Genomic DNA, 21,821 nt, shown 5'->3' with positions numbered 1-21,821 from the left:
AAATTTCATATATAGTAATGCAAGTAAACATTTTTTTTTTTAATCCCATAAACTATCCATCGTATTTTCGTGATTTCATTCATGTCAATTGACTCGAATTATCAACGCATGGAAACGAACTGGATATTGTTATTGTCCCTAGAACATGAACATCATGATTGATAATCAAGGCTAGGGTTTGAACAACTGATCTTGCTCAAGCCGGAGAGAGAGAGAGAGAGAGAGAGAGAGAGAGGAGTCTTTTTCTGTTTGGTTAATGAACCTACATATTTATTTGTACATGATCCTCACCTTTGCAGCTTGCTTCATTCGATCCATTGCATCTCATTATCATGATCATGAGATAGCTCGGTTACCTCTTTACAAAATCACATGGTATATAGAGATCTAGAATACATGAATACGGTACTACTTGTAATATTAATCTGATCATCTATTGTTTTTGCTTTTTTTTTTTTGCTTTTATCAAGTTTCAAACTTCTTTCTCTTTCTTCTTCCATTCAAACATAGATGCATGAATGGTTTATTAGAATTAAAAAAAAAATTATATTTTTTAAGAAGAAGAAGACTCCAAGCTTATGTTTTTGTAGTCAACAATTTTCTTATGCTCCTTGTTTCCTCTTGGCCGGCACCAATATTGTACGTACGTAACACTAGTCACTAGGTAGCTAGGTACCATAACCTAGCTACCAGCTTATACTTTATGTCACATTTCCTAGCAAGAGTCCTTTCTCATGTCTTCATGCAACTGATTAATTAAAGAGTTGAAGCGAAACCAGTAATGTTCCTTCTCTAGACAAGTACAGACACACAAGTCAAAAGATGCTCTTTGTTTCAGGTGAAGTATTAACTGCACATGCAATATATGCAGAAGACCCGTGTGATTTGATGGAGCTTGAGGTTGCGTTTGATGTTAAAGCATATCTCTATTTGTGAATAGTAATATAATAGTAAGAAATAGTATATGAATAATAATAAAATAATTTAAGAATATTTGAAAATAATTTTGTTACCAAACAGGCCTTGAATCACTATGTAGTAAATCACTATATATGTCAGAACTCAGGAGATCCCATAATTTTTTTTCTCTCTATTTGAATGAATATATGAATCACTCAGCATCAAGGTTTATAAATTTATTTTTATATAATTTTATTTTATAATTAAAATATTTTTCTATTAGAGAAGGAAGTCATTTCTTTTTTCCAAGAAAAAAATAATTAATTTTAAAAAATGAGTAATACTAGTTAAAAGTCCTGCAGATAAAATTTTTGGTAAAACTGTCCGTCTCTCCCGTGACGCGGGTAATATATACAAACATACATATATATATATATAGATGAGAGAGAGAGAGAGAGAGAGAGAGAGAGAGAGAGAGAGAGAGAGAGAGGACAATTGGAGGCTGATTCTCCATACTCAGATGTGGACACAATACATAGCATACTGCCTTTTATGTTTAGGATACCCGACAAGAAGATCGATCGATCGAGTACTCTAGATAAGTTTGCATACGTGGAGTCCATGGGCTATCTCACATGATAGTTTTTATTTTTTAAATAGTTTTTAAGGCAAGATAAGGTGCACCAAGGTGAGGGTTGTAGAACCTTACAACTACCCCAAGGAATAAAAACTAAACTGATAAGCAACTAAAAATAGATTAAAATGGGACATATAAAGATGGGGAAATTGGGACCACACAATGGTCCCGATCTCATTTTGTTGTTATTGTTATTGTTATTCATCATCATCAATGGATCGATTGTAATGTTGGCTAAGAAATGAGTCACTCTATAGATAGTTTGGTTTCACTATATAGTAAGAGAATTATTGAGAACTTCTATAGTATCCCTCATAACAAATGCTACTATAACAATAAGTCGTTTGGATTCAGAGATGAGTTGAGATGGTTTGTGAATAGTAGAATAAAAGTTGATTTATTTATTATATTTTGTGTGAAAATTTGAAAAAATTATAATGATGAGTTGAGATGAGTTGAGGTGGATTTTGAATACAAACAAGGTAACAAAGTGCATTTTCCTGAGTCTAAAATTTAGATTTGGGAGACCAAGTTGCAGCGACAGTGAGAGGTTGAGGAGCGAGTAACCGAGTGGCTAGAGAGGATGAGGAGAGAGAGAGAGAGAGAGAGAGAGAGAGAGAGAGAGAGGAAAGACAGAAGTGTATGCGACGTCGTTTCACTAATTTTGTTTAAATATATGTACTATATCTCTTAATATGAGCATGCAAGTAAAACCCAGGCGGGGGTAGTGTCCTACTTGGCACCCACCCCCTGTTTTTCGAGGGGGCTGGAGCTCACGGCCTGTTCACCCGTCGAATGTGGTCGAATTGTCCCGCTTGCCTTAAATGTGGCCTGAGCAGACTAGGTGTGGGCACCCGGCCCCACCCCTAATCTAAATGGAGAAGGTGAGGGACATCTTCATTCATGGCCTTTGGAAGGGAAGTATGTGTTGGAACTAACTCATGGCATAAGAGAATGAAAAGAAGGATTCTCAAACTCATTTTACGTAGCTTTTGCAATTAGATAAAATGGTAAAAAGTCCACTTGATAAGTATTTTAAAATTCATTTTATGTGTTTATTTCTCTCTTTAGAAACTCTAAAATTTAAATAGGGTTGTAACAAAACCTCTGTAAGACCCAGCATTGCTAGACCCATGCACGTGGTTCACATTTTCAGAAATCGTTTCACGGGTTCATGCCACGCATCGCACGGTTCACATTTTTCGTTTCCATTTTCGTGCATGTTTTCTTCCCTTTTATTTAGGTTTGATCTACTTTCTATTTTGGTCTATATATATATATGAAGCAACTACAACCCTAGACTAAGTGCTGCTCGGTTCCCTCTTCACAGAAGACCACGGTTTCTCTGCAAAACACCAAACCGAAGCCTCGGTCTGCAACATCAAACGGCCACCCGCAGAGCCACTTCCGTGCAGCAACTCCACCACACACAGTCTCGCCGATAGCTCAAGCACTCGGAGTCCTTCCCCCAGCCGTGCTCCACCGTCCCTCAGGGTTCTACGTCCGGTTTCTCAGCAGCTGGTTTAGAGCCTCTCCCCTGTTTTCACGCCTAAAAACAGAGGAATTCTCCCTCCATCCGTGTGCTGCCAACTTGGCAATCCTCACCACCAGCCGTTGTCGCACCACCATAAGTCCACCGCGTGCCACCTCTGCCCTTTCAGTAAGCCACGGAAACCCCCTCACCATATCTCCCCCTTCGCCTCTTATCTCACGTTTACTCTCTCTCGGTTTCAGCTCTATCTCTCTCTTTGTGCAACGCTGTCGAGGACATCATCACCGACTCAGCCCAGCCTTCGTTGCACTCCCATGGTGTCATTGCCTCGATTGGTCGTGGGTGAGTTCTGTCGCAACTCCCGCTTGAGCCTTGCAGGTTGTGTTCGATAGTTGTGATTAGTGCCTAAAATAGAAACATTTAGTATATATATATCGGAGGATACAGTAGGTAGAATGGTGTGTTTCGGGTTTGACCTTTCTACCCCTATTATTAAAGGCATACTTTAATTTCTGGAGAGGCTTTCAATGAACTACAAGATTTATACCTATAGACTTAATTTTATTGATTAGTGTTTAAACCTAGTGAATTATTTTTTTAGCGAGTAAGGCTTGAGATTAAATAGTTATACGTCATTTTGGTAAACCCGTCTAATTTTATTAGACGTGATTTATTATGTTTGATAAACTGTTTTAGTAATTTTATTGGACGGAGATTTTTGTTTTTTTAGCAAGCTAAAATTTCACTGTTATAGATATGGGTAGTTAGACTCGAATTTGATTTTTTTTATATAATTATATTATATAGTAGGAATTTTAAAGTTACACTTCAATTGTAAGTAAGTTAGAATTAAATGTTTAGTCGAAGTCGGATATTGATGAGTTTAGAAAGTGATGTTGAAAATAATGAGAATTTTGAGATTGAGGAATTAAAAATGGACTATTTTATAAGTGTAGGCTTGAATATCAAAATATGAGATTGATTGGAGACTTATGAAAATTTACGTGATTATCTTATAGGCGACGATTAATTTTGGTTCGGCATTATTGAGGAAATTTTCAAAAAGCTAAGAAGTCCAGGTAAGCGGGGTTCCTATGCTGGATTTGCATAAAAAGAAATGAACTGAGGTTGGTTTGTAAAAATGTGCATGTTGTTTTAAAAAAAAAAAAAAAATGAAAAACAACCTCAGTATATGTTTTGCATTCCCTCATGAGATACGTATGAAAGAGAAAAGAAATGTTTGACATGAAATGTGTAGACATGAGCAATATTTGACATGTTTCTGAAATATACAAAAGAGCGAATATGATATCATTGAAATTTTTATGCATGTGATATGAAATGATATGGATCTGTTTTTGATCAAATAGAAATGATATGAATATGTTTCGCACGTGTTTTGATATGATATGGATATGATAAAACTTTGGCATACTTATCTGTTCTGAATATGGTTCTGATATGATGATACTGTTCACGTGATATGGTTGGTACCACCATGATATGATATGAGTGCACCCACTTTGGAAACAAAGTGGTCTTTTTACGTGTTCTTTCATGTGTGCACACTCGGGGCTCCGAGATTGAAAAAGGGGAAGTTCACCACATGATACTGCCTGGTTTGGCCACCGGGGATAGCACAACCCTACCACGGGGGTTAAACATGGTATATGATATGATATGATAAGATGAATATGTTCAGTTATGTTATGCCAAAGTGTTTTTGAATATGAAATGGATCCTCAAATATGAATTGTTGACTTGAGTATGAAATGTTGAAAAGTCGCTCTGATTTTCTGATAACACGTTTTCTGAGATCTGCATATAAAAATAAAATGTTTTGTTTCTGCATATTGAACTTTTTGAAAAGGCTCGTGTTTACATGCTAGTATATGTTCTCTGCTTACTGAGTTGTTGATAACTCACCCCTTATCTCCACAATATTTTTCAGATGATTTGAATGTTTCAGTTGAGGATCAAGGATATGGAGCATGGGTGAGAAGAGTTAAGAATGATGGTTTAAGCATAGAAGGTTTATATGGGTATTGAGGATTTTCATTCAGTAAGCTTGTTGTGTTCTGATGATGTGATTTGTTGGGAGATTTATGTTTATATTAAATTTTGTATCGTCTTAGAATAGTTATTCTGGAGTAATTGATGTAAATATATGAGTATTTTGTGCGATTGGGAAATATTAGAATATGTACTATGTGGAAGGAAAATGATTTTTAAGTGACATGAGTTAACTCTCCGGACCCTCGGGTACGGGGCGTTACAACCTCTCTTTCATCTTTTCTTTGTATAAAAAAAAAAAAAAAAAAACAAACAACAGGGCCTTACCTTGGGAAAGTTCGAATATGTTGCGGTGAGTGGAAGGAGAGACGGAGAGGGCACTACAAGGAACAGGGCTTTTCCCGGCGTGGGTTGTGCTTGAGGTGAGGTGGCGGTGGCAGTGGCGTGGTGGGATTGTAGGCGACGGACTGTGCTTATCGGCTCAGGTTGTGCTCGAGAAGGAAGAGTTGGGGAGAGAGAAGGGGAGGGAGAGGGGGGCGGGGGGGAAGGCCTGGAGGGAAATGACAGGGGAACGAGCGGGTATTTCAATTTGATCAGCTTTTTTCGGCGTCTCCATTTCGCCGCAAATTACCACTTTCACAATCGCAACGATTTGGTAAGCGTCGCAAAAAAACTTTTAATATTCTGATGAATTTCTCGTCACAAAAATTGAAAAGTCGTTGTAAATAATCAATTTTGTATTTGCGGCAATTTTTTCCGTCGTAAAAATTATAAAAATTGCTGCAAAAGACCATTTTCCAACTTGATGTAAAAGACCCACGACGATGTGAAAAATCACTGCAAATAGTGGCTGTTTGCGGCGATTTTATTTGCAACAGACATAAAATCGCCGCAAAAAGCCTTATTTCTTGTAGTGAGGCAAGTGGGTTTTCAATTTTCATAATCATGTTAACCAATATTAATTGAATCGGTATTGACTTGATCATCTCCACGTATCAATAAGAGAACGAACTAACAAACTCTAGCTAGCCAGGAGATAAGAGACAAAGAAGAAATTAAAATGCCCTGATTCTCTCTCTCTCTCTCTCTCTCTCTCTCTGTGAGCATAATTAGATACCCTCTCCATTAATGAGAAGTGCAATTCTAGAAAAACTTAATTATATATATAATGTATATTATATATATATATATATATGTATGTATATCTGCCATTTTTAAGTCCTATTTTTTTCTATTTTTAACAAAGAAGTTAGTTATTAATGTTTAATTTGGCACTTTCTACCGTTAATTGACTGAGTTGTTTTATGACTTAAACATCTTAATTTGTAATTTACAGCATGTTTGTATCTACCGTGAAGAGACTTATAATTTAATTTGTAAGTTCATCCTGTAATTTCATATAAATAGATTCTTTGAATCATTATTATTATTACTAGTGGTACTATTGATATTATTTTCTGTTTGTGGGTTGATGGCTTTCATTGTTGTTCAGTTGGCAGCAGCAAGCAAGTCAAGGTATATATCATCACTTGAATCTCCAAGGAGGTGAAAAAAGAAACTAATTCCACATTTTGCCGCATGTTTTAAGTACTTGGGCATTGGAGACTCTCCGACCCCGGCCAAGGCTACATCTTTTAGTTGCTTTCTTTTTTAATTATTTTTTATTGGTCCAAATTCTAAAGATTTGAGTTGTCAGAAACTAATTCAAAAGAGTGTGAAACACGACGTTAACAGTATACATGCTGAAATGATCTATTTCAGATTATTTATGACTTAAATTTCATCAATATCTTGATTGATAATAGGATTTAATAATGCAAAGACCTTTTGTCTCTTTTCGTGCAATATCTTTTTTTTTTTCTTTTGACAAGTTCCTTTCATGCAATATGTTCAAGTGGCATCAAAGCCTTAACAAGTGGATGTCTTTTTTGATCATTAAAAAGATTTTCAATCTTAATATTTATAAATTTGGAGGTATCTAGTACACAAGATTTTATTTCTAATTAGGTGTTTTATTAGGAAATTTCCTAATCAAGCTAATAGCCCATTATGGCAGACTACTGATTACCATGATCTATTTAGGAACTTGGTAATTAATTAAGTTTTATGATTGTAAATAAATAAATAAAAACTGGTTCAGTACCTTCTCTTCTCTTTCTTCTATGTTATATTTATTATTTTTTAAGAGAAATATTTTAATTATAAAAAAATTATATAAAATTAATTTAACAAACTGAAATAATTTGACATAATTTATAAAATTGTAAAATTATTTTTTATTATCAAATAAATGTAATAAATAATATAACTTTATGAGATTATATTTATATAATTAAAATTATCAAGTTATAAAACTCATTTATCTGTTTATTTATTTATTTATTTAAAAATTCCAATATTTTTTAAAGTTTGGAATGTCTTGTTGCATGCCCTTGTTTGGAGCTGCATGCTAGCCCCAATAATATCCTCCGTGAGCCAGAGTTTTCAGCCTTAACTCAATCAGCTTGTGTCACTATTATCCCTTTGCAGTCTTCCACTGTACAAAATGTCGTTTATCAAAAATGACAAGACACTGATCAGTGGGGAAGAAAGGAAACAAAAGCAATGCTTCTGAGAGTCAACAACATTATTATTAATTATTATTATTATTCCGACACATGGTCATCGAGCTAGGCAGCTTACTGAAACATCAACAGGAAATTAGCTTTTGCTCCCTTTCCCGGCAAATTTCCGCCACCCAGTTTCGGTACTCCACGATGATCATTCTTCAACGATGATCTCTAATCCATCTGGCCCCATCCCCTTCCAGCTCATGAACACCTTTTGTTACCATAATTGATCTGCCTTCCTTGCCTATTTGTAGTCTAACAGTCTTATAATTGAAGAATGTTTGAAGAATGAGTACTTGAGATGAGACATCTATTAATATTAAGAAAATAGTTTGTAAATAATAGTAAAATAATTTGAGTTATACATAATGTTTTATTAGATTTTGAGAAATGAGACAGAAAAAATTAAATAAAAATTTTATAAAGTTAAAATATTGTTAGAATATAAGTTTTTAATATTATTTTTGTTATGAGATTTGAAAATTTTAATTAATTTTTGTGTTTTGTTTACAAGTTTGAGAAATTTATAATAATTAGATAAAAATATTTAAAATTAAAAAATATTTTATATTTGAGTTATATTTCGAAATAAAATATTTTAAAATACACTAGAACAGTTGTGTTCCCATACTAGTCTTTAAACTGGAAGATCCCCAATGCCCATGGTGAGGGTTATTAATCTCCCCCACCTATGGATTAAAATCATTTCACAAAACACTTACCAAATACCATTTAATTACTTAATTTATGCTACAATATAATTAAAAACATTCCAAGACACTTCGCATGATCATGTTATGGCATATATAATTAAAACACTTCTTGAGAAAACTTATAACCAACCAAACCCATACTTGATTATTTTGTATTAATTTATATTTTGTACTTCAGTAATTATTCAAATCATTACAAAATTACAATGTGCAATTAATTTCTTAAGATTCAATTATGATTTATAAGATCGTGTCAAATGGCTTCTCGTATCATGCACCTATTTTTTTTTTTCTCTATCAACGGTTAGAGTACTAAAATGAGAGCACTGCTTATTATAATTTGAGAAATTATATATATTTACAGTCTTATATTTTGTAAGTGTCGCGTACTCTTTTAAAAAAAATAGATAAATATGAAATCTAAATAAAAAAATTAATTTCTTAATGATAGACTTCATATCATTTTTTTAAAAATGAGTACTACTCAGAACTTACACACCTTAAGATCAATACTATACGTACATAGCATTACTTAGTCACAAAGGATTATGTTTATTTTTATTTTTTTGTTAAAGTGGAACCTTCGAGCAAGTAGCGTTGGTACTCATAACTATTATATTACATTCAAAACGATATATGCATGGTAGGGTACCATGACAGTAAGATAGAGAGATTTTGGCACAAGTAAAATGTAATTATCAGTAAATATGTGTATATTTATGTAGTACAACTTGTGATTTAAGCAGAGAATTTCTGAGGCAAAATGCAAAACAAAAACTTAGTAAAACAAAGAGTAATGTTTGCTAGCCGATATAATTTTAAAGTGTACAAGTTCTGTACATTTATTTTGAAAAAAATGAGGTCCCATTATTAAAAAAATTATTTTTGATCATGCGAGTCCGAAATTTATCTATTTTTTTTAAATATGCGAAATTTACACGCATTAAGATTGCAAACATCATCTTTCAAATGTACAAAATACACAAATGTATCAAAATAATAATAATAATAATAATAATAATAATAATAAAGTGGAGGTGATCGAGTACTGGCCGTATGTGATAATTAATAATGAAATTCCCGACGACTTTGTTTTTTTGTTTTCTCAGCATTAATCCCGTCGACGTGAATTATTGGCAAAAACCCACACCGTTCAGGGGCCCACGTACTGAAGCTTTGCTGATAATTTTAGGAGTGGTTTGAATTCAGAGATGAGTTGAGGTGATTTGTGAATAATAGAATAAAAATTAAATTATTTATTATATTTTGTGTGTAAATTTAAAAAAATTATTTTAAAATTTGAAAAAGTTGAATTGTTTATTATATTTTGTGTGGAAATTTGAAAAAATTATAATAATGAGATGAGATGAATTGAAGTGAGTTAAGATGGATTACGAATATAAACGAGCCCTATTTGTTTGACAATGGAAACCAATCTTTTTTTGTTAATATATAATGTACGAAAGTGCATGCAAGCTAGCTAGGGTTTAATTGGGACAGATGATCAACTCCTTCATGTCTTATAAAATGTATTTAATTTATGATAATATTGACTTGTTAGGGTTCATGAACCAAGAGACTGTCCAACTATATATATTCCCTTCATAAAATTAATAAAAAAAAATTAATAAAGCTCATGCATTTTCTATCTCCTCCAAAATATATAAATATATGCCATGTGATGGGATGCTATAGGGATTGGCTACAAATTTCATTGACTAGCCTTTGCTTGACAAAGATGAGATTCATTTCTTTATTTATTTTTTGTATCGATAGAAATGCTTTAATCATAAAAAGATTCTATAAAAATAAATCTGTATACTGACATGGTTGAATGTATTACGTTAAATTATAAAATAAAGTTATTTTTAATAATGTAAATTAGTATGTATATATAATGCATTTTATGAAATGATCATATCAATTTATGAGTTTACTTTTAAAAGATTTCTAATTTGTAGCGGTACGTAGCACTTCTCATCTATTGCGCGTGTGTATATCTCTCTATATATATAAGTCATATAAATAATGAGAAGTACTAATTGTTCCCATATATGTCCCAAGGTCGATGGATCAAGGCCATTAATACCACAATAAGGTTAGCTAGCTAGCTAGATAGGGATGAGAACTTTGATTTCAAAGTCAACCATTGTCTCAAAATTTGTTCATATAAATTAACATGTATAATAAAAAATTAAAGTTCTTGTTAAATTAATCATGTTTACTACTTCTTTGGGACCCCTTTTCAAAGGCCGCCTTATCTAAAGAAAACGATTTTATTTAGCTATAAAGGAAAATATTGCTTAAATAATGTGTTTATTTTAAGCACGATCTTGTTTTGCTATCATTACTTATATATTAGTCCAAGATAATGTTGTTAAAATAGTAAATAGATGACTAAAAGAGGAACTAAGTAATTTTTTCACCCTAAATATGAAAGAAAAAGAATATTATTACAAGAAAATTTCTTATTTGTGACCAGTTATTTTCATAAAAAATAACTATTTTCTTTTAAAATGAGTCTGTTTTCATCATAAATAGTCACAAATTGTCATTTTTCTTATAGTGAATGTACGTGTATGATTAATCCAATCGATATCACCTTTGCTAAGGAAAAAAAAATTAATTTACAAGTCTACTTATTTGATATACTCATTACTCAACATGTTATTAACACATGAGAAGCACTATTCAACATCAACTAGCAAAAAAAAAAACAATTTGATGTTTTGATTAAATTTTTTATAACTATAATGTTTAATCTCACAACAAATAGTATATTAACGCATCGATTTGTCTGTAATAGAACTAAAAAGAAATCAAAATTAAGATTAATTGAAGTTCATGGCCTATATTAATGCTATTAATGTCAAGAATGTATCAAAATTACTCCTTTAATTGCAATATATACTGTCTGTAAAAGGACTCCAATTACTTGCATTGGGTGGGTGAAAAGTAGCAATGAAAGCCATGATGCTACACAGCACAAGTAGATAAAAAGCTATGAATTGCGACAAGCGTGGGCAGTTTCATATATCCTATCTAATATCTATACACCAAGGAAGAGAGAATAAAAGCTAGCTGTGAGAGAGAGAGAGAGATAGAGATGGAGGCAGATCAGAGCACAAATGATCTATACAGAGAGTGTTTGAAAAACCATGCAGCCAGCCTCGGAAGCTACGCCACAGACGGCTGTGGAGAGTTTACACTCGATGACACCTCTCCAGGTAGCCTCCAATGCGCAGCATGTGGCTGCCATCGCAACTTCCACCGCAAGGTCACGTACATACCCACCCACCATGGGAGATCAGGACTGAGCTACAGCAGCCGCGGCCGAGACCCCGAGACGACCACAACCGATCTCATGGAGTACAGTGGCGGCGGCGGTGGGAGGCAGGCGGTCATGGCGATGGTGGAGTCGGGGGAGGCTGCAGAGAGAAGCAGCTTCAGCAAGAAGAGGTTCAGGACAAAGTTTACACAGGATCAGAAGGAGAAGATGCTGGCTTTTGCAGAGAAGCTGGGATGGAAGCTACAGAGAAAGGATCTAGACGAAGAGATTGAGAGGTTCTGCAGAAGTGTTGGGGTGAGTAGGCAGGTGTTCAAAGTTTGGATGCACAACCACAAAAACTCTTCATCCTCATCTTCTGCTTCTACTGGCAATGCCTCATCTCTCACTCAGTAGTAGTAGTACTACCACTTCTGGGAGAGAATTCAATCCATAGAGAGAGAGAGAGAGAAGAAAGAAAGTTTATAATTTTATTAATTGATCTACTTTATTTTTTTCATATCTTCTTATATCTGTTTGGTTGTAATTTATCCTAATTTTCTAAGGAAAAGATGCATATCTGCGTTACTTCTTTTTCTTCTTTCTTTTTTGTTTCTCCCACATGCATGATTTTCTAGGCAAAACTTTGGCTTTCCAGGATTAATTAGGGCATGCAGTAGTATTAATTGGGTTAGGATGATCATAATATATGACATTTTGATCCGATTTTCAAGATTTAATTTCAAGTATGAAATACGGTAAAATTAATGGGATCGATGAGTACTGATACATCTATATCTATATCTATATATATATATATATATCTATATCTATATATATATATATATCTATATATATATATATATATATCTATATATATATATATATCCCATGATAAAGGTAGCCCATGTCTGTACACCTTACAACTCCTTGCGTGAATTATAAATAATAATGGGGAGGGATTCAATGAATGAGAATCAACACCGTACTTACGTGATGATCGTCCTTAATTTGAAGTTGCTGTTTCTGGTTTTTTCTTTGTTTGTTTGTATATTTCATATATATGATCAAATATTAATGTCACGTTTGTACTATGTATACTATTGTTACTACCAGTACAAGGACACAATGATAGAGGATGAGGGAAATGAAATAGGTCCGGTCTTTGGTTGAAGGGATCAAGATCTATAGAAACAGACAGATTGCAATTTGCATAAGTTTGTGGGGGAAAGAAAGACATTAATATTCTGTCAGTCGTCTGCAGATAAGGTTGTGCAATTAATCCGAGTACTGCTAGCTAGCTAGTTTTTTCTTTTCTGTTTTTTTTTTTTCCTTTCTTCTCTCTCTCTCCTCTTTATCCTATGCAAGCAAGTTCATAGATAAACTAAGTAGTTACATGATAGTAGATTTAATGGGATGAGAATCTCAAAACAAACAAATGCAACACAAATAGAATAAAAAAATAGGGATCCGGAGCCAAAAATTGGCTCCCACCCATTTTCCAATATAGGAAATCCGCTTGAAGCGGTTCTTGTTTATCTGGATTGGCTATAGAAGACTTCCACGACCATTTTGTCTTGATCATCAGTTAGGAAAATCGGGATCATAAGAACGTAGCAACCAGAAGATGCATTGATACACCGGCATAGAACCTTCATTAACTATGAAGGCACATGTGGTTCACAAGCCACTCTAAGAAATAAGGTGGTGGTCAGATCTGAGAGACCCGAAGCTATTGATCCCAATGGTGCCGCACGTGACAGTGGCAGATTCTCTTTGGTGAGGCCGCGAGTGAAACTCACGCGCAGTATGAACCGCGCTTGAGACTCATGCGCCACTCTTTTAATCAGTTTTCTTCGGTCGTCCAACAGATCGACTGCTGGAGAGTACTAGCCAGGCGCGTGGCAGTCATAGGAGGTCGGTAGGCAGTAGATCGGCGCATCTTGGTACAACAGATAGTAAACAACAAAAAAATCAGAAGAAAACACTACAGACAACTCTGGTGTTGGCCAAACAGGAGGAGGGAGGGAGGAGCCAAAGCTTCAACCCCCTCTGGGCAGAGAAAATGGAAGGATGGCCGAAAGTTGGGTAGAGAGAAAAAGACCTCTGGAGAGAGAAAAAGAGACACTGGGAGTATTGCTAGTTAGATATTACTTAGAGAAATGATTTGTACAAGTCCCAAATAGACAAGTCTCATGCAAGCACTTGTAAAAAAATAGACCCCACATTAAAAAATTGTAAAAAAAAACTATTCTTTATTACTGAGATCCACTTTTTTATAAAATGCTTGTATGAGACTTGTCGAGTTGAGACTTGAACCTATCATTACTAAGTTAGTTTCGTGATTAATTTGATTAAATAAAGCTTGCACTAATCAGCTGAACCCAATCAAAAATGGAGGGAATCCCAATAGAAACAAATTGATCAAGAACAACCAAGTGGATAAAATCATACTAAGAGCCGGTTTGGATTGGAAGATCATCTTATTACTATTCACAAATTTCAACTCACAAATCTTACTATTATTTACAAATCATCTCAACTCATTTCATCTCATCACTAAATTGATGGAAATGACTTTTTCTCTCTTTTTTCAAAACTTCATAAAAATATTAACTCAAACTATTTCACTACTATTCATAAATTATTTCACTACTATTCACATATTTTTCATCTCATCTGTGTAACCAAACGAGGCTTAAGTTAAGATGTTTTATAGAGTTTTGGAAAATGAGAGAAAAAAATGAATAAAAAAAATTATAAAGTTAAAAGAATGTTAGAATATAATTTTTTAATATTATTTTTATTTTGCGATTCGAAAAAGTTGAATTATATTTTACGTTTTGTTTGAAAATTTGAAAAAATTGTAATAGGTAATTAATGGTTATATAAAAAAGTTAAAAATTTTAAATTGAAAAATATTTGTGTTTGAATAGTTTTTGAATGTTGAGAGGGGATGAGATGGATTTGAAAGATTTGTGAAACCAAATTAACTATGACTAAATCGAGTTTAATCATGAGGGAGTTGAATCATGATAGAGGTAAAAGTTTTGTTGGGTGGCCATAGAAATCATGTTGAACTATATATAGCATGAAAAGGTTATATTAATGGTGTTGAACTCGCTAGAAAGAAGGTCAAATCCCAACTTTGAAAGTTATGAACAATGTTTTGAATAGGGGTGATTAACGGTCCGGTCGGACCGAACGGACCGAACGGACCGACCGGACCGACCGGACCGACCCTTTCGATCCGGACCGGACCGGACCGAGACTTAGACCGGTCCGGTCCGGTCCATATTTTAGAGGACCGAAATCATTCGGTCCGGTCCATGGTCCACAGTTTTTTCGGACCGGACCGGACCGAATGAAAAATTAAAAAATATATATATTTTTTATATATAATAATTGTACAATTAACAATATAAATTTTTAAATATATTATTAATACTTGTTAATATTTCATAAATTAACAATATTTTATATATATCTTCATTTAACCTATCACTATTAACAATATAAAATTTTAAATATACTATTAACACTTGTTAATATTCTATGAATTAATAAATATATAATATCAATTAGTTAATTATATAGTAATTATATAAATTAATAATATAATTTTCATCTAATTTATTATCATTGACCATATAAAATATTTTTTTATTGAGTTTGTTACATAATCCACATTAATAAGTCACTTAATTTAATTTAGTATTTTAAATAAATTTTTTTATTAATTATTAAAAGGCAGTGATTGACTGGACTGGTTCAAATTGTCTCCTTATATTGTCCGTCTGTCCGAGGGCTTAATGGACCGAAAATTTCCCATCGCCGGACCGGACCGAATTTTCAGTCCATCGCCGGACCGGACCGGACCGCCCGTTTGCAGCCCTAGTTTTGAATATCGTATCGGTGATCATTTCAGTCGACGCATTGAAACGAGATATTTCGATACCAGTATGATTTTGAATACCGTTTCAGAATAGTCTATATATGAATTAATTATATATATAAATTATATTTAAAATAATAGTCTATATATGAAAAAATTATATATATAAATTAAATAATCTAGTTTGAATTCGAGGGGTCAAAAAATGAGTTTGCAGTTTGAATAAATAAAATAAAAAAAAAAGGACCGAAATATCGACTGATACGGGCCGAAACGGCTGAAATTCTAACCGATATGAAACTATACCCTTTTCTATATCGACTATGCCACAAAAACGATATATTTCAACCATATCCTTCGGTACAATACGAAATTCAAAACTTTAGTTACCTTGCTGAAATATTATTCAACCACATAAATAGGTCAAAAGAAGTCGTTTGAAGTGACCCATAATATTGTGAATTATTATCGGGAATGGTTACTGATAAGGGCTATTTAGCTGCCAGTCATTTAAAGCCCAAATGTAATTTGTATTTTCGTCCTCATTATAAAAGTAATTTTATAATCTGACATACTACATGAAGTCAAGTTAACTTATGAATTTACTTTTTTGACATATAATTGTAGCTAAAGCATTCCTCTTGTTTCTTTCAATGTTAAAATACTAGGGCAAGATATACAATGCCAACTTGTTCCTTTAACATCGATCGAAGTATAATCTCCAGAATTACGAGAAAAACATAATCCCAGGGAGATAAATTGGAGCGATTTATCCTATAGTATCAAAAAGTACTACAGAAAGCATCAACTAACAATAAGAACATAGATAATTCCAGTTCCAAACAGGGCATCAAGCATGTTTTTTTAAACAAAAACAAACATTTTTTGTCATGTGAAATTTCTTGAAAGAGCAACAAAGGAACTGCAAAGGGCAGAGATTTTACAATAATTATTACACAAAAGGATTGAATATGCGGAAGCATGAGGATGTTCTATTTCTAATAACTATGGCACCACGAACTTTTGCAGAGCAACATCGGTATATTGCTATTAATGTTCTTATTTATCTTCTTTTGTAAAAACATCAGTACCAAAGTCATGCCACGGAGTAAATTAATACGATCATATGAGAAAAAAAAAAAAACAAGTAAAATGAAGCATGCCAGTTTACAAATCCATGTCAGTACCAACAAATACTTTATGGACAATACAACAACAAAGTCTTACTCGAGATACTACCAGTAGTCCTACATTAACTAGTTATGTCTTGTAACCCTACCTTGTGAACGAGAAACATCTGCCAAAGATCACTTTGCAAGCATCATCCTCACAAATTCCTCATAATTCACCTGACCATCACCGTCCATATCTGCTTCTCGTATCATCTCATCCACTTCTTCATCTGTCAGCTTTTCTCCAAGATTGGTCATCACATGCCGAAGCTGAACAAAGATCCCAAAAGCAGTAAAGAATCAAAGGCACACATAGGATCAGTTGCAGAAATTTAACATAGGTTTTTAATTATATATAGTCCTCAAACAATGTTGAGAACAACAACAAAGAGATAAACAAATTCGCGTTATAATTTACCTCTGCAGCAGAAATATAGCCATTCTGATCCTTGTCAAACACCTTGAAAGCTTCTTTGAGTTCCTCCTCAGAATCGGTATCCTTGAAAGGAGAAAAGAAATTGATACAATCATGTTTGACTAAACAAATTAGTTTGGGGTGTTCTGCATCGCTTGTATTTTCCTCATTTTGGTATGTAACAAAAATTCAGATTCCATAGCTCCAACGAAACAGTTAAAATCAAAAGCCGAATTGAGCAGACAATAAAAGTTACGTTGTGGTCCATAATTATGAATCAACATGATGGAGTTTCACAAATAAAATCTCAGATGAGTAATTTTCAATCAACCGTGTGAATGATGGGCAGAATTGTCCAAACACAGATGCCAGTCCATTTTCAAATGAGTTGTTATGTAGCAAGTCATCATCACCACTAAGCAGCTGGCCAAATATGAACAGACTAGATAAGATGAACGTGCAGCACATTGATTGGAAAGACATCGATAAGTAGTTTAGCACAGAAATTTCATATGCCAGAAGTGAAAACAGTTAAATTGTAGAAAGTAGTCTAGTGCTGAGTGAGGTAAGCACTATGACATTGATGGACAGAGAACTGAACTCACCTTCATTTTCCGTGCCATCAAATTCAGAAACTCAGAGAAATCAATTGTGCCATTATGATCAGCATCAACTTCATTGATCATATCCTGCAGTTCAGCTTCAGTAGGATTTTGTCCCAAAGATCTCATGACTGTTCCCAACTCTTTCGTAGTGATGCAGCCTTTACAGGCAAATAAGACAGCAAAAAGCTCTCTATCAATACCATTCCAAACTCATATTATTGCTTCAACGGAAATAAAAATGTTGATAACAAGACATACAGCATGTCACAATGGTATACATCCATAGGTCCATTGTCATCTTCAGAGGAAAGACTAAGAGATTTACAACCGAACATAAAAACCAAGAGCAATGCTACACAACCTCCCCAACCTCCACACACCACATTTTTTTAAATTTTAAAATTTTTTAATATTTTTTTAAAAATTGTTTTTGAGTTTATTCTTTTTAAACTAATTCAATTCTTCTATTCATTATTCATATATTAAATATTTGATAAAAGAAAAAAAAAATAAAAAAAGTGTGATGTGTAGAGGTTGTGTGAATAATAGGAGGTTGTGTAGATTTTTTCTTTTAAATATAGCTCCTGGTTTAAAATGATGGCCAAATCTTGGACTGCTTAAATGGAAAAAACCACTTAAAATTGATTTGAAAGTAGCTCCTACTTTTTAAATGTTCAAGCACCCGTGGACCACAAAGATGAAACGTTTTGCTGTTTCTTAAAAACTGCCTAAGAACAGAAGCCACTTCACAACATTAAAAAAAGTTGAAAAAACATTAGGTCTACTAAGCACAACACACGTAGCTTCTGCCTTTTAAAAGCTGCCATTCTTGGCCCACTTCTCAAAGGCAGTTTCACAAAACCAGTGAAACACTTGAGCATCTTTGGCTAGTGAAACGTGATGCAAGTAGCTTTTGTTTTTTTAAAAGCTGAAACACCCCTGAAGAATAGCCCCACCAAGATGCAATGCCTGCGTGCTTTTCAGAAGCCATTTAGAAAACAAAATCTGCTCCACAAATTTGTTGAAAAGCTAAACACATGCACAACCTGCCATTCTAAAAAATCATTTAATAAGCAATACGTTTGTTAAGATAAAAATGAAAAAATAAATTCTACCTCTTCCCATCAGTTTAAGATTTTGGAATAAATTTTGATTTCACATGGTATCAAAGCAAAGAACTTGAGTTCGAATCCTAACTTACACTTTACCCCCACTTAATTAAATATTTCACATATTGGGCCACTTATTGAGAGGGAGTCTGGCTCATACGTGAGGGAGAGCGTTAACATAAAAATTAAATAATAAAATCTACATCTTCACTTCAGTTTAAACTTTGTGTACAAGTCACAACATTGACGAATAACTTAAATATGTCAATTAAATTTTAAACTATTTTAAATTCCATCAAAATGGCAAGCCTCTAAAGAAACAGAACTCGACAAACATAACCTAACTTGAATCACATTAAGTTAAAACATACGATACAACCTCAGATATGTCAAAACCCGATACAGATTTTCACACACTGCTCAGAGATTCACCAAGGAAATATATTAACAACGCAATTGTATTTGAAGCGAGAAATATCTGAAGTCCGAGTACGAAGTCTAACACGTTCACAAAAACCATCCAGAACATGCTCAATTACGAAATATTACAACATCGCAACTAAAAAAAAGAGTAGTCCAAATAATAATATCAAAACCGCCAAAAACATAAAAAACAAGAAGAAAAGATACAAGTTATAAGACAGTTAGTTTCTCTGCTCATATCCAAAACAAAAAAACTTCCCATCTTCCATACGAAGGAGGAGAAAATGAATACTAACACAAATATAGGAAGAAAGGAATAAAGAAAATACCATCGCCGTCCTTGTCGAAGAGGCTGAAGGCTTCCTTGAACTCAGCGATCTGCTCCTCCGTAAGCTGCTCCGCCATCGATCTCGGAATCAAAAAGTCTGGCCTGGTCGTCTTTAAAATAATATCAGAGGAAAAAACGAGAGAGAGAGAGAGAGTTATGAACTTATGAGTTATGTGTGTGTTTTACTTTCTGTCTATGGGGAGTAAATGTTGACCGTGATGTATAACTACGAGGGATATTTGGTGTGATCCGTGTCCACCGGGACCGGGTCAGGGTCCGAAACTCCGAATTCTCTATTATATTATTTTTCTAGAGTAATATTAATTACAAGTCTTTGATTATATGTAACGCTTTAATGGAAGACTAAAATTATATATCCTATATTCTAAAATGACTAGTCAATGATATAATTGGAGTCTCATTGAAACATTATAAAGAGTAAAAACTTCTCATTTTCAAGTAATATGAGATCTTATTCACTAGTTATCATTATCCTTATTATATCTTTTATTATATGGGATATCACATTGTGAGACGGCGAATTTTCTATTATCATTTTTTATATTTTTTGGGGTCTAATTATTAACAAAAAAAAGTTCTTTGTGAAATTTGTATACTTAGCTTATACAAATTATTATTTTTTTCTTATTTTTTAGAAACGTTAGGTCTAAACATAAATTTTATACCAAAAAAAGAAAATTATATACTGATATATTTTAATATATTACATAATATCTATTTTATAGTAAAAATAATTTTATAATTTAACTACCACATTAAATCACGTTAGTGCATAAACTTCTTTATGGAAGATTTATGTGTAATCAAATATTTCTCTTTTCCATTTTACTTTTCAATATTTGGTATAAAATCAACTATTAGTTTATAATTTTGTCATCTTACTATTTTTGTATTTGTAAAATATTTTATTTTTTAAATTATTTAAATGATTGAGATTTTGAAACATTAGCATTAGTCCCTTTTAATATGTGACAAAGAAAAATCCACTTTTTGCAAGTTAAACATTTCGATATATTTAACCACCTTTATGGGTATATATTTCTCATTATTATTTATTATTTTATTATTATTTTTTACTAATATTCAATATTCTATTATTATTTTTTTACTATTATTTACAGTATACCTAAGAATAGGGTTGTGCATAATGGACCTTCAGCCCGATCCGTCCGAAGGATCCGACATTCCTAACCCGTGAAAGGCGGGTTCATTGGGTCAAAAATAGAAGACGGGTTTTAGGAAAAATCACCCGTCAAATTCGAAAATCTGAAGTCTGAACGAAAACACTCTCTTCTTCTCTCCACTGCAGAACCCTAGTCATTATCGCCATTCTCCGTCGCAGAGGTCATCGCTGAGGTGCGTTCTCTCTCTCTCTCTTTTGCGAACAACCCACTGCACCATTTAACTTTCGTTTTCCATATTTTGGCCTGAATGCAGTGTACCCCCCTCCCCCAATCATCTCTATATATTTTGGTTTTTTCTGGGTTGATTAATCTTTACGGCTTAATTCCTCCCTTTTGTCTTCGATTTTGGTTTGGATCTTGGTAGTCAATCCACTAATTTTCTTTTGTTTTTTTATTTTATTTTTTTTCAATTTGGATATATTTTAGATTTTGGTTCGGGTATCGTTTAATTTTCCATAGAAGTGTTGATTTTGGTTGCATCGCTACACAAATCCTCTAACTCCTCTTACAAGATATATAAGTTGGAAGTTTTACAACTCTTAAACGATAAGATATAAGTTTTCCATTGTGAAACTAGTTGTTGATTCTTTGTTCTATCAATTGTATGTGGCCTTTATCATATTGCGCATGTGCTTGCTTTGTGTCTGAGGAGAGGGAGGAGTGAAAGAAAGTAGAGTTTCTGATGTTTTTTATTTATTTATGTTGAATCTATTGTTTATACTTGATAGTTTCTATATTGGTGGTTTCCATTTTGCATTTATGATTTGTTGTTGCTGAGAAGATGGTGCAAAAAATAAAAATAAAAACAGAATTGTTGGGCTGTTCTATCTATAGGAGGAGTTAAGAGTTGTTCTGATTCTGATGTTCTCTTCCTATTAAGATATGTATGGTGACAAAAGAGGATAAATTGTTCAGCTTTGTTTCGCTTTGTTTTGCTTTTATCTTTCACCGTACACATTCGATTTTACAAACATCTGCTTTATTTTTTGACAAGAAGACACAATTAAAGGAGAAAAGTTTAAAAAAAAAAAAAAGGTTTT

General features: G+C 33.3%; 2 protein-coding genes across 2 annotated transcripts; one reads left to right on the top strand and one right to left on the bottom strand.

Moving 5' to 3' along the window:
* Positions 1 to 11,362: 11,362 nt before the first annotated feature.
* LOC109020973 (zinc-finger homeodomain protein 10-like) lies at positions 11,363 to 12,221 on the top strand. Its single transcript, XM_019003517.2, has one exon. It carries the CDS (start codon positions 11,471 to 11,473, stop codon positions 12,044 to 12,046), a length of 576 nt encoding a protein of 191 aa, XP_018859062.1. The 5' UTR covers positions 11,363 to 11,470; the 3' UTR covers positions 12,047 to 12,221.
* Positions 12,222 to 16,545: 4,324 nt separating this feature from the next.
* Positions 16,546 to 19,784, bottom strand: LOC108979209 (calmodulin-like). Its single transcript, XM_018949840.2, has 4 exons — positions 19,578 to 19,784; positions 17,717 to 17,874; positions 17,115 to 17,195; positions 16,546 to 16,966 (listed from the first exon to the last, which is right to left on the bottom strand). Exons 1-4 carry the CDS (start codon positions 19,651 to 19,653, stop codon positions 16,832 to 16,834), a joined length of 450 nt encoding a protein of 149 aa, XP_018805385.1. The 5' UTR covers positions 19,654 to 19,784; the 3' UTR covers positions 16,546 to 16,831.
* Positions 19,785 to 21,821: the final 2,037 nt, after the last annotated feature.

This window comes from Juglans regia, chromosome 6 (genome assembly GCF_001411555.2).
Source record: "Juglans regia cultivar Chandler chromosome 6, Walnut 2.0, whole genome shotgun sequence".
NCBI classification, from domain to species: Eukaryota; Viridiplantae; Streptophyta; class Magnoliopsida; order Fagales; family Juglandaceae; genus Juglans; species Juglans regia.
The sequence above is the reverse complement of the archived record's forward strand: the minus strand, read 5'-3'. Positions and strand labels throughout refer to the sequence as shown.

Bases quoted from the DNA above. Each gene is read 5' to 3' on its own strand.
- LOC109020973 (XM_019003517.2), top strand. From the start codon at position 11,471: ATGGAGGCAGATCAGAGCACAAATGATCTATACAGAGAGTGTTTGAAA.
- LOC108979209 (XM_018949840.2), bottom strand. From the start codon at position 19,653: ATGGCGGAGCAGCTTACGGAGGAGCAGATCGCTGAGTTCAAGGAAGCC. The intron at 17,196-17,716 runs GTGAGTTCAGTT...TCTCCTTTCAAG, and splicing joins TGATGGCACGGAAAATGAAG to GATACCGATTCTGAGGAGGA. The intron at 16,967-17,114 runs GTAAATTATAAC...ATCTTTGTTCAG, and splicing joins GCTATATTTCTGCTGCAGAG to CTTCGGCATGTGATGACCAA.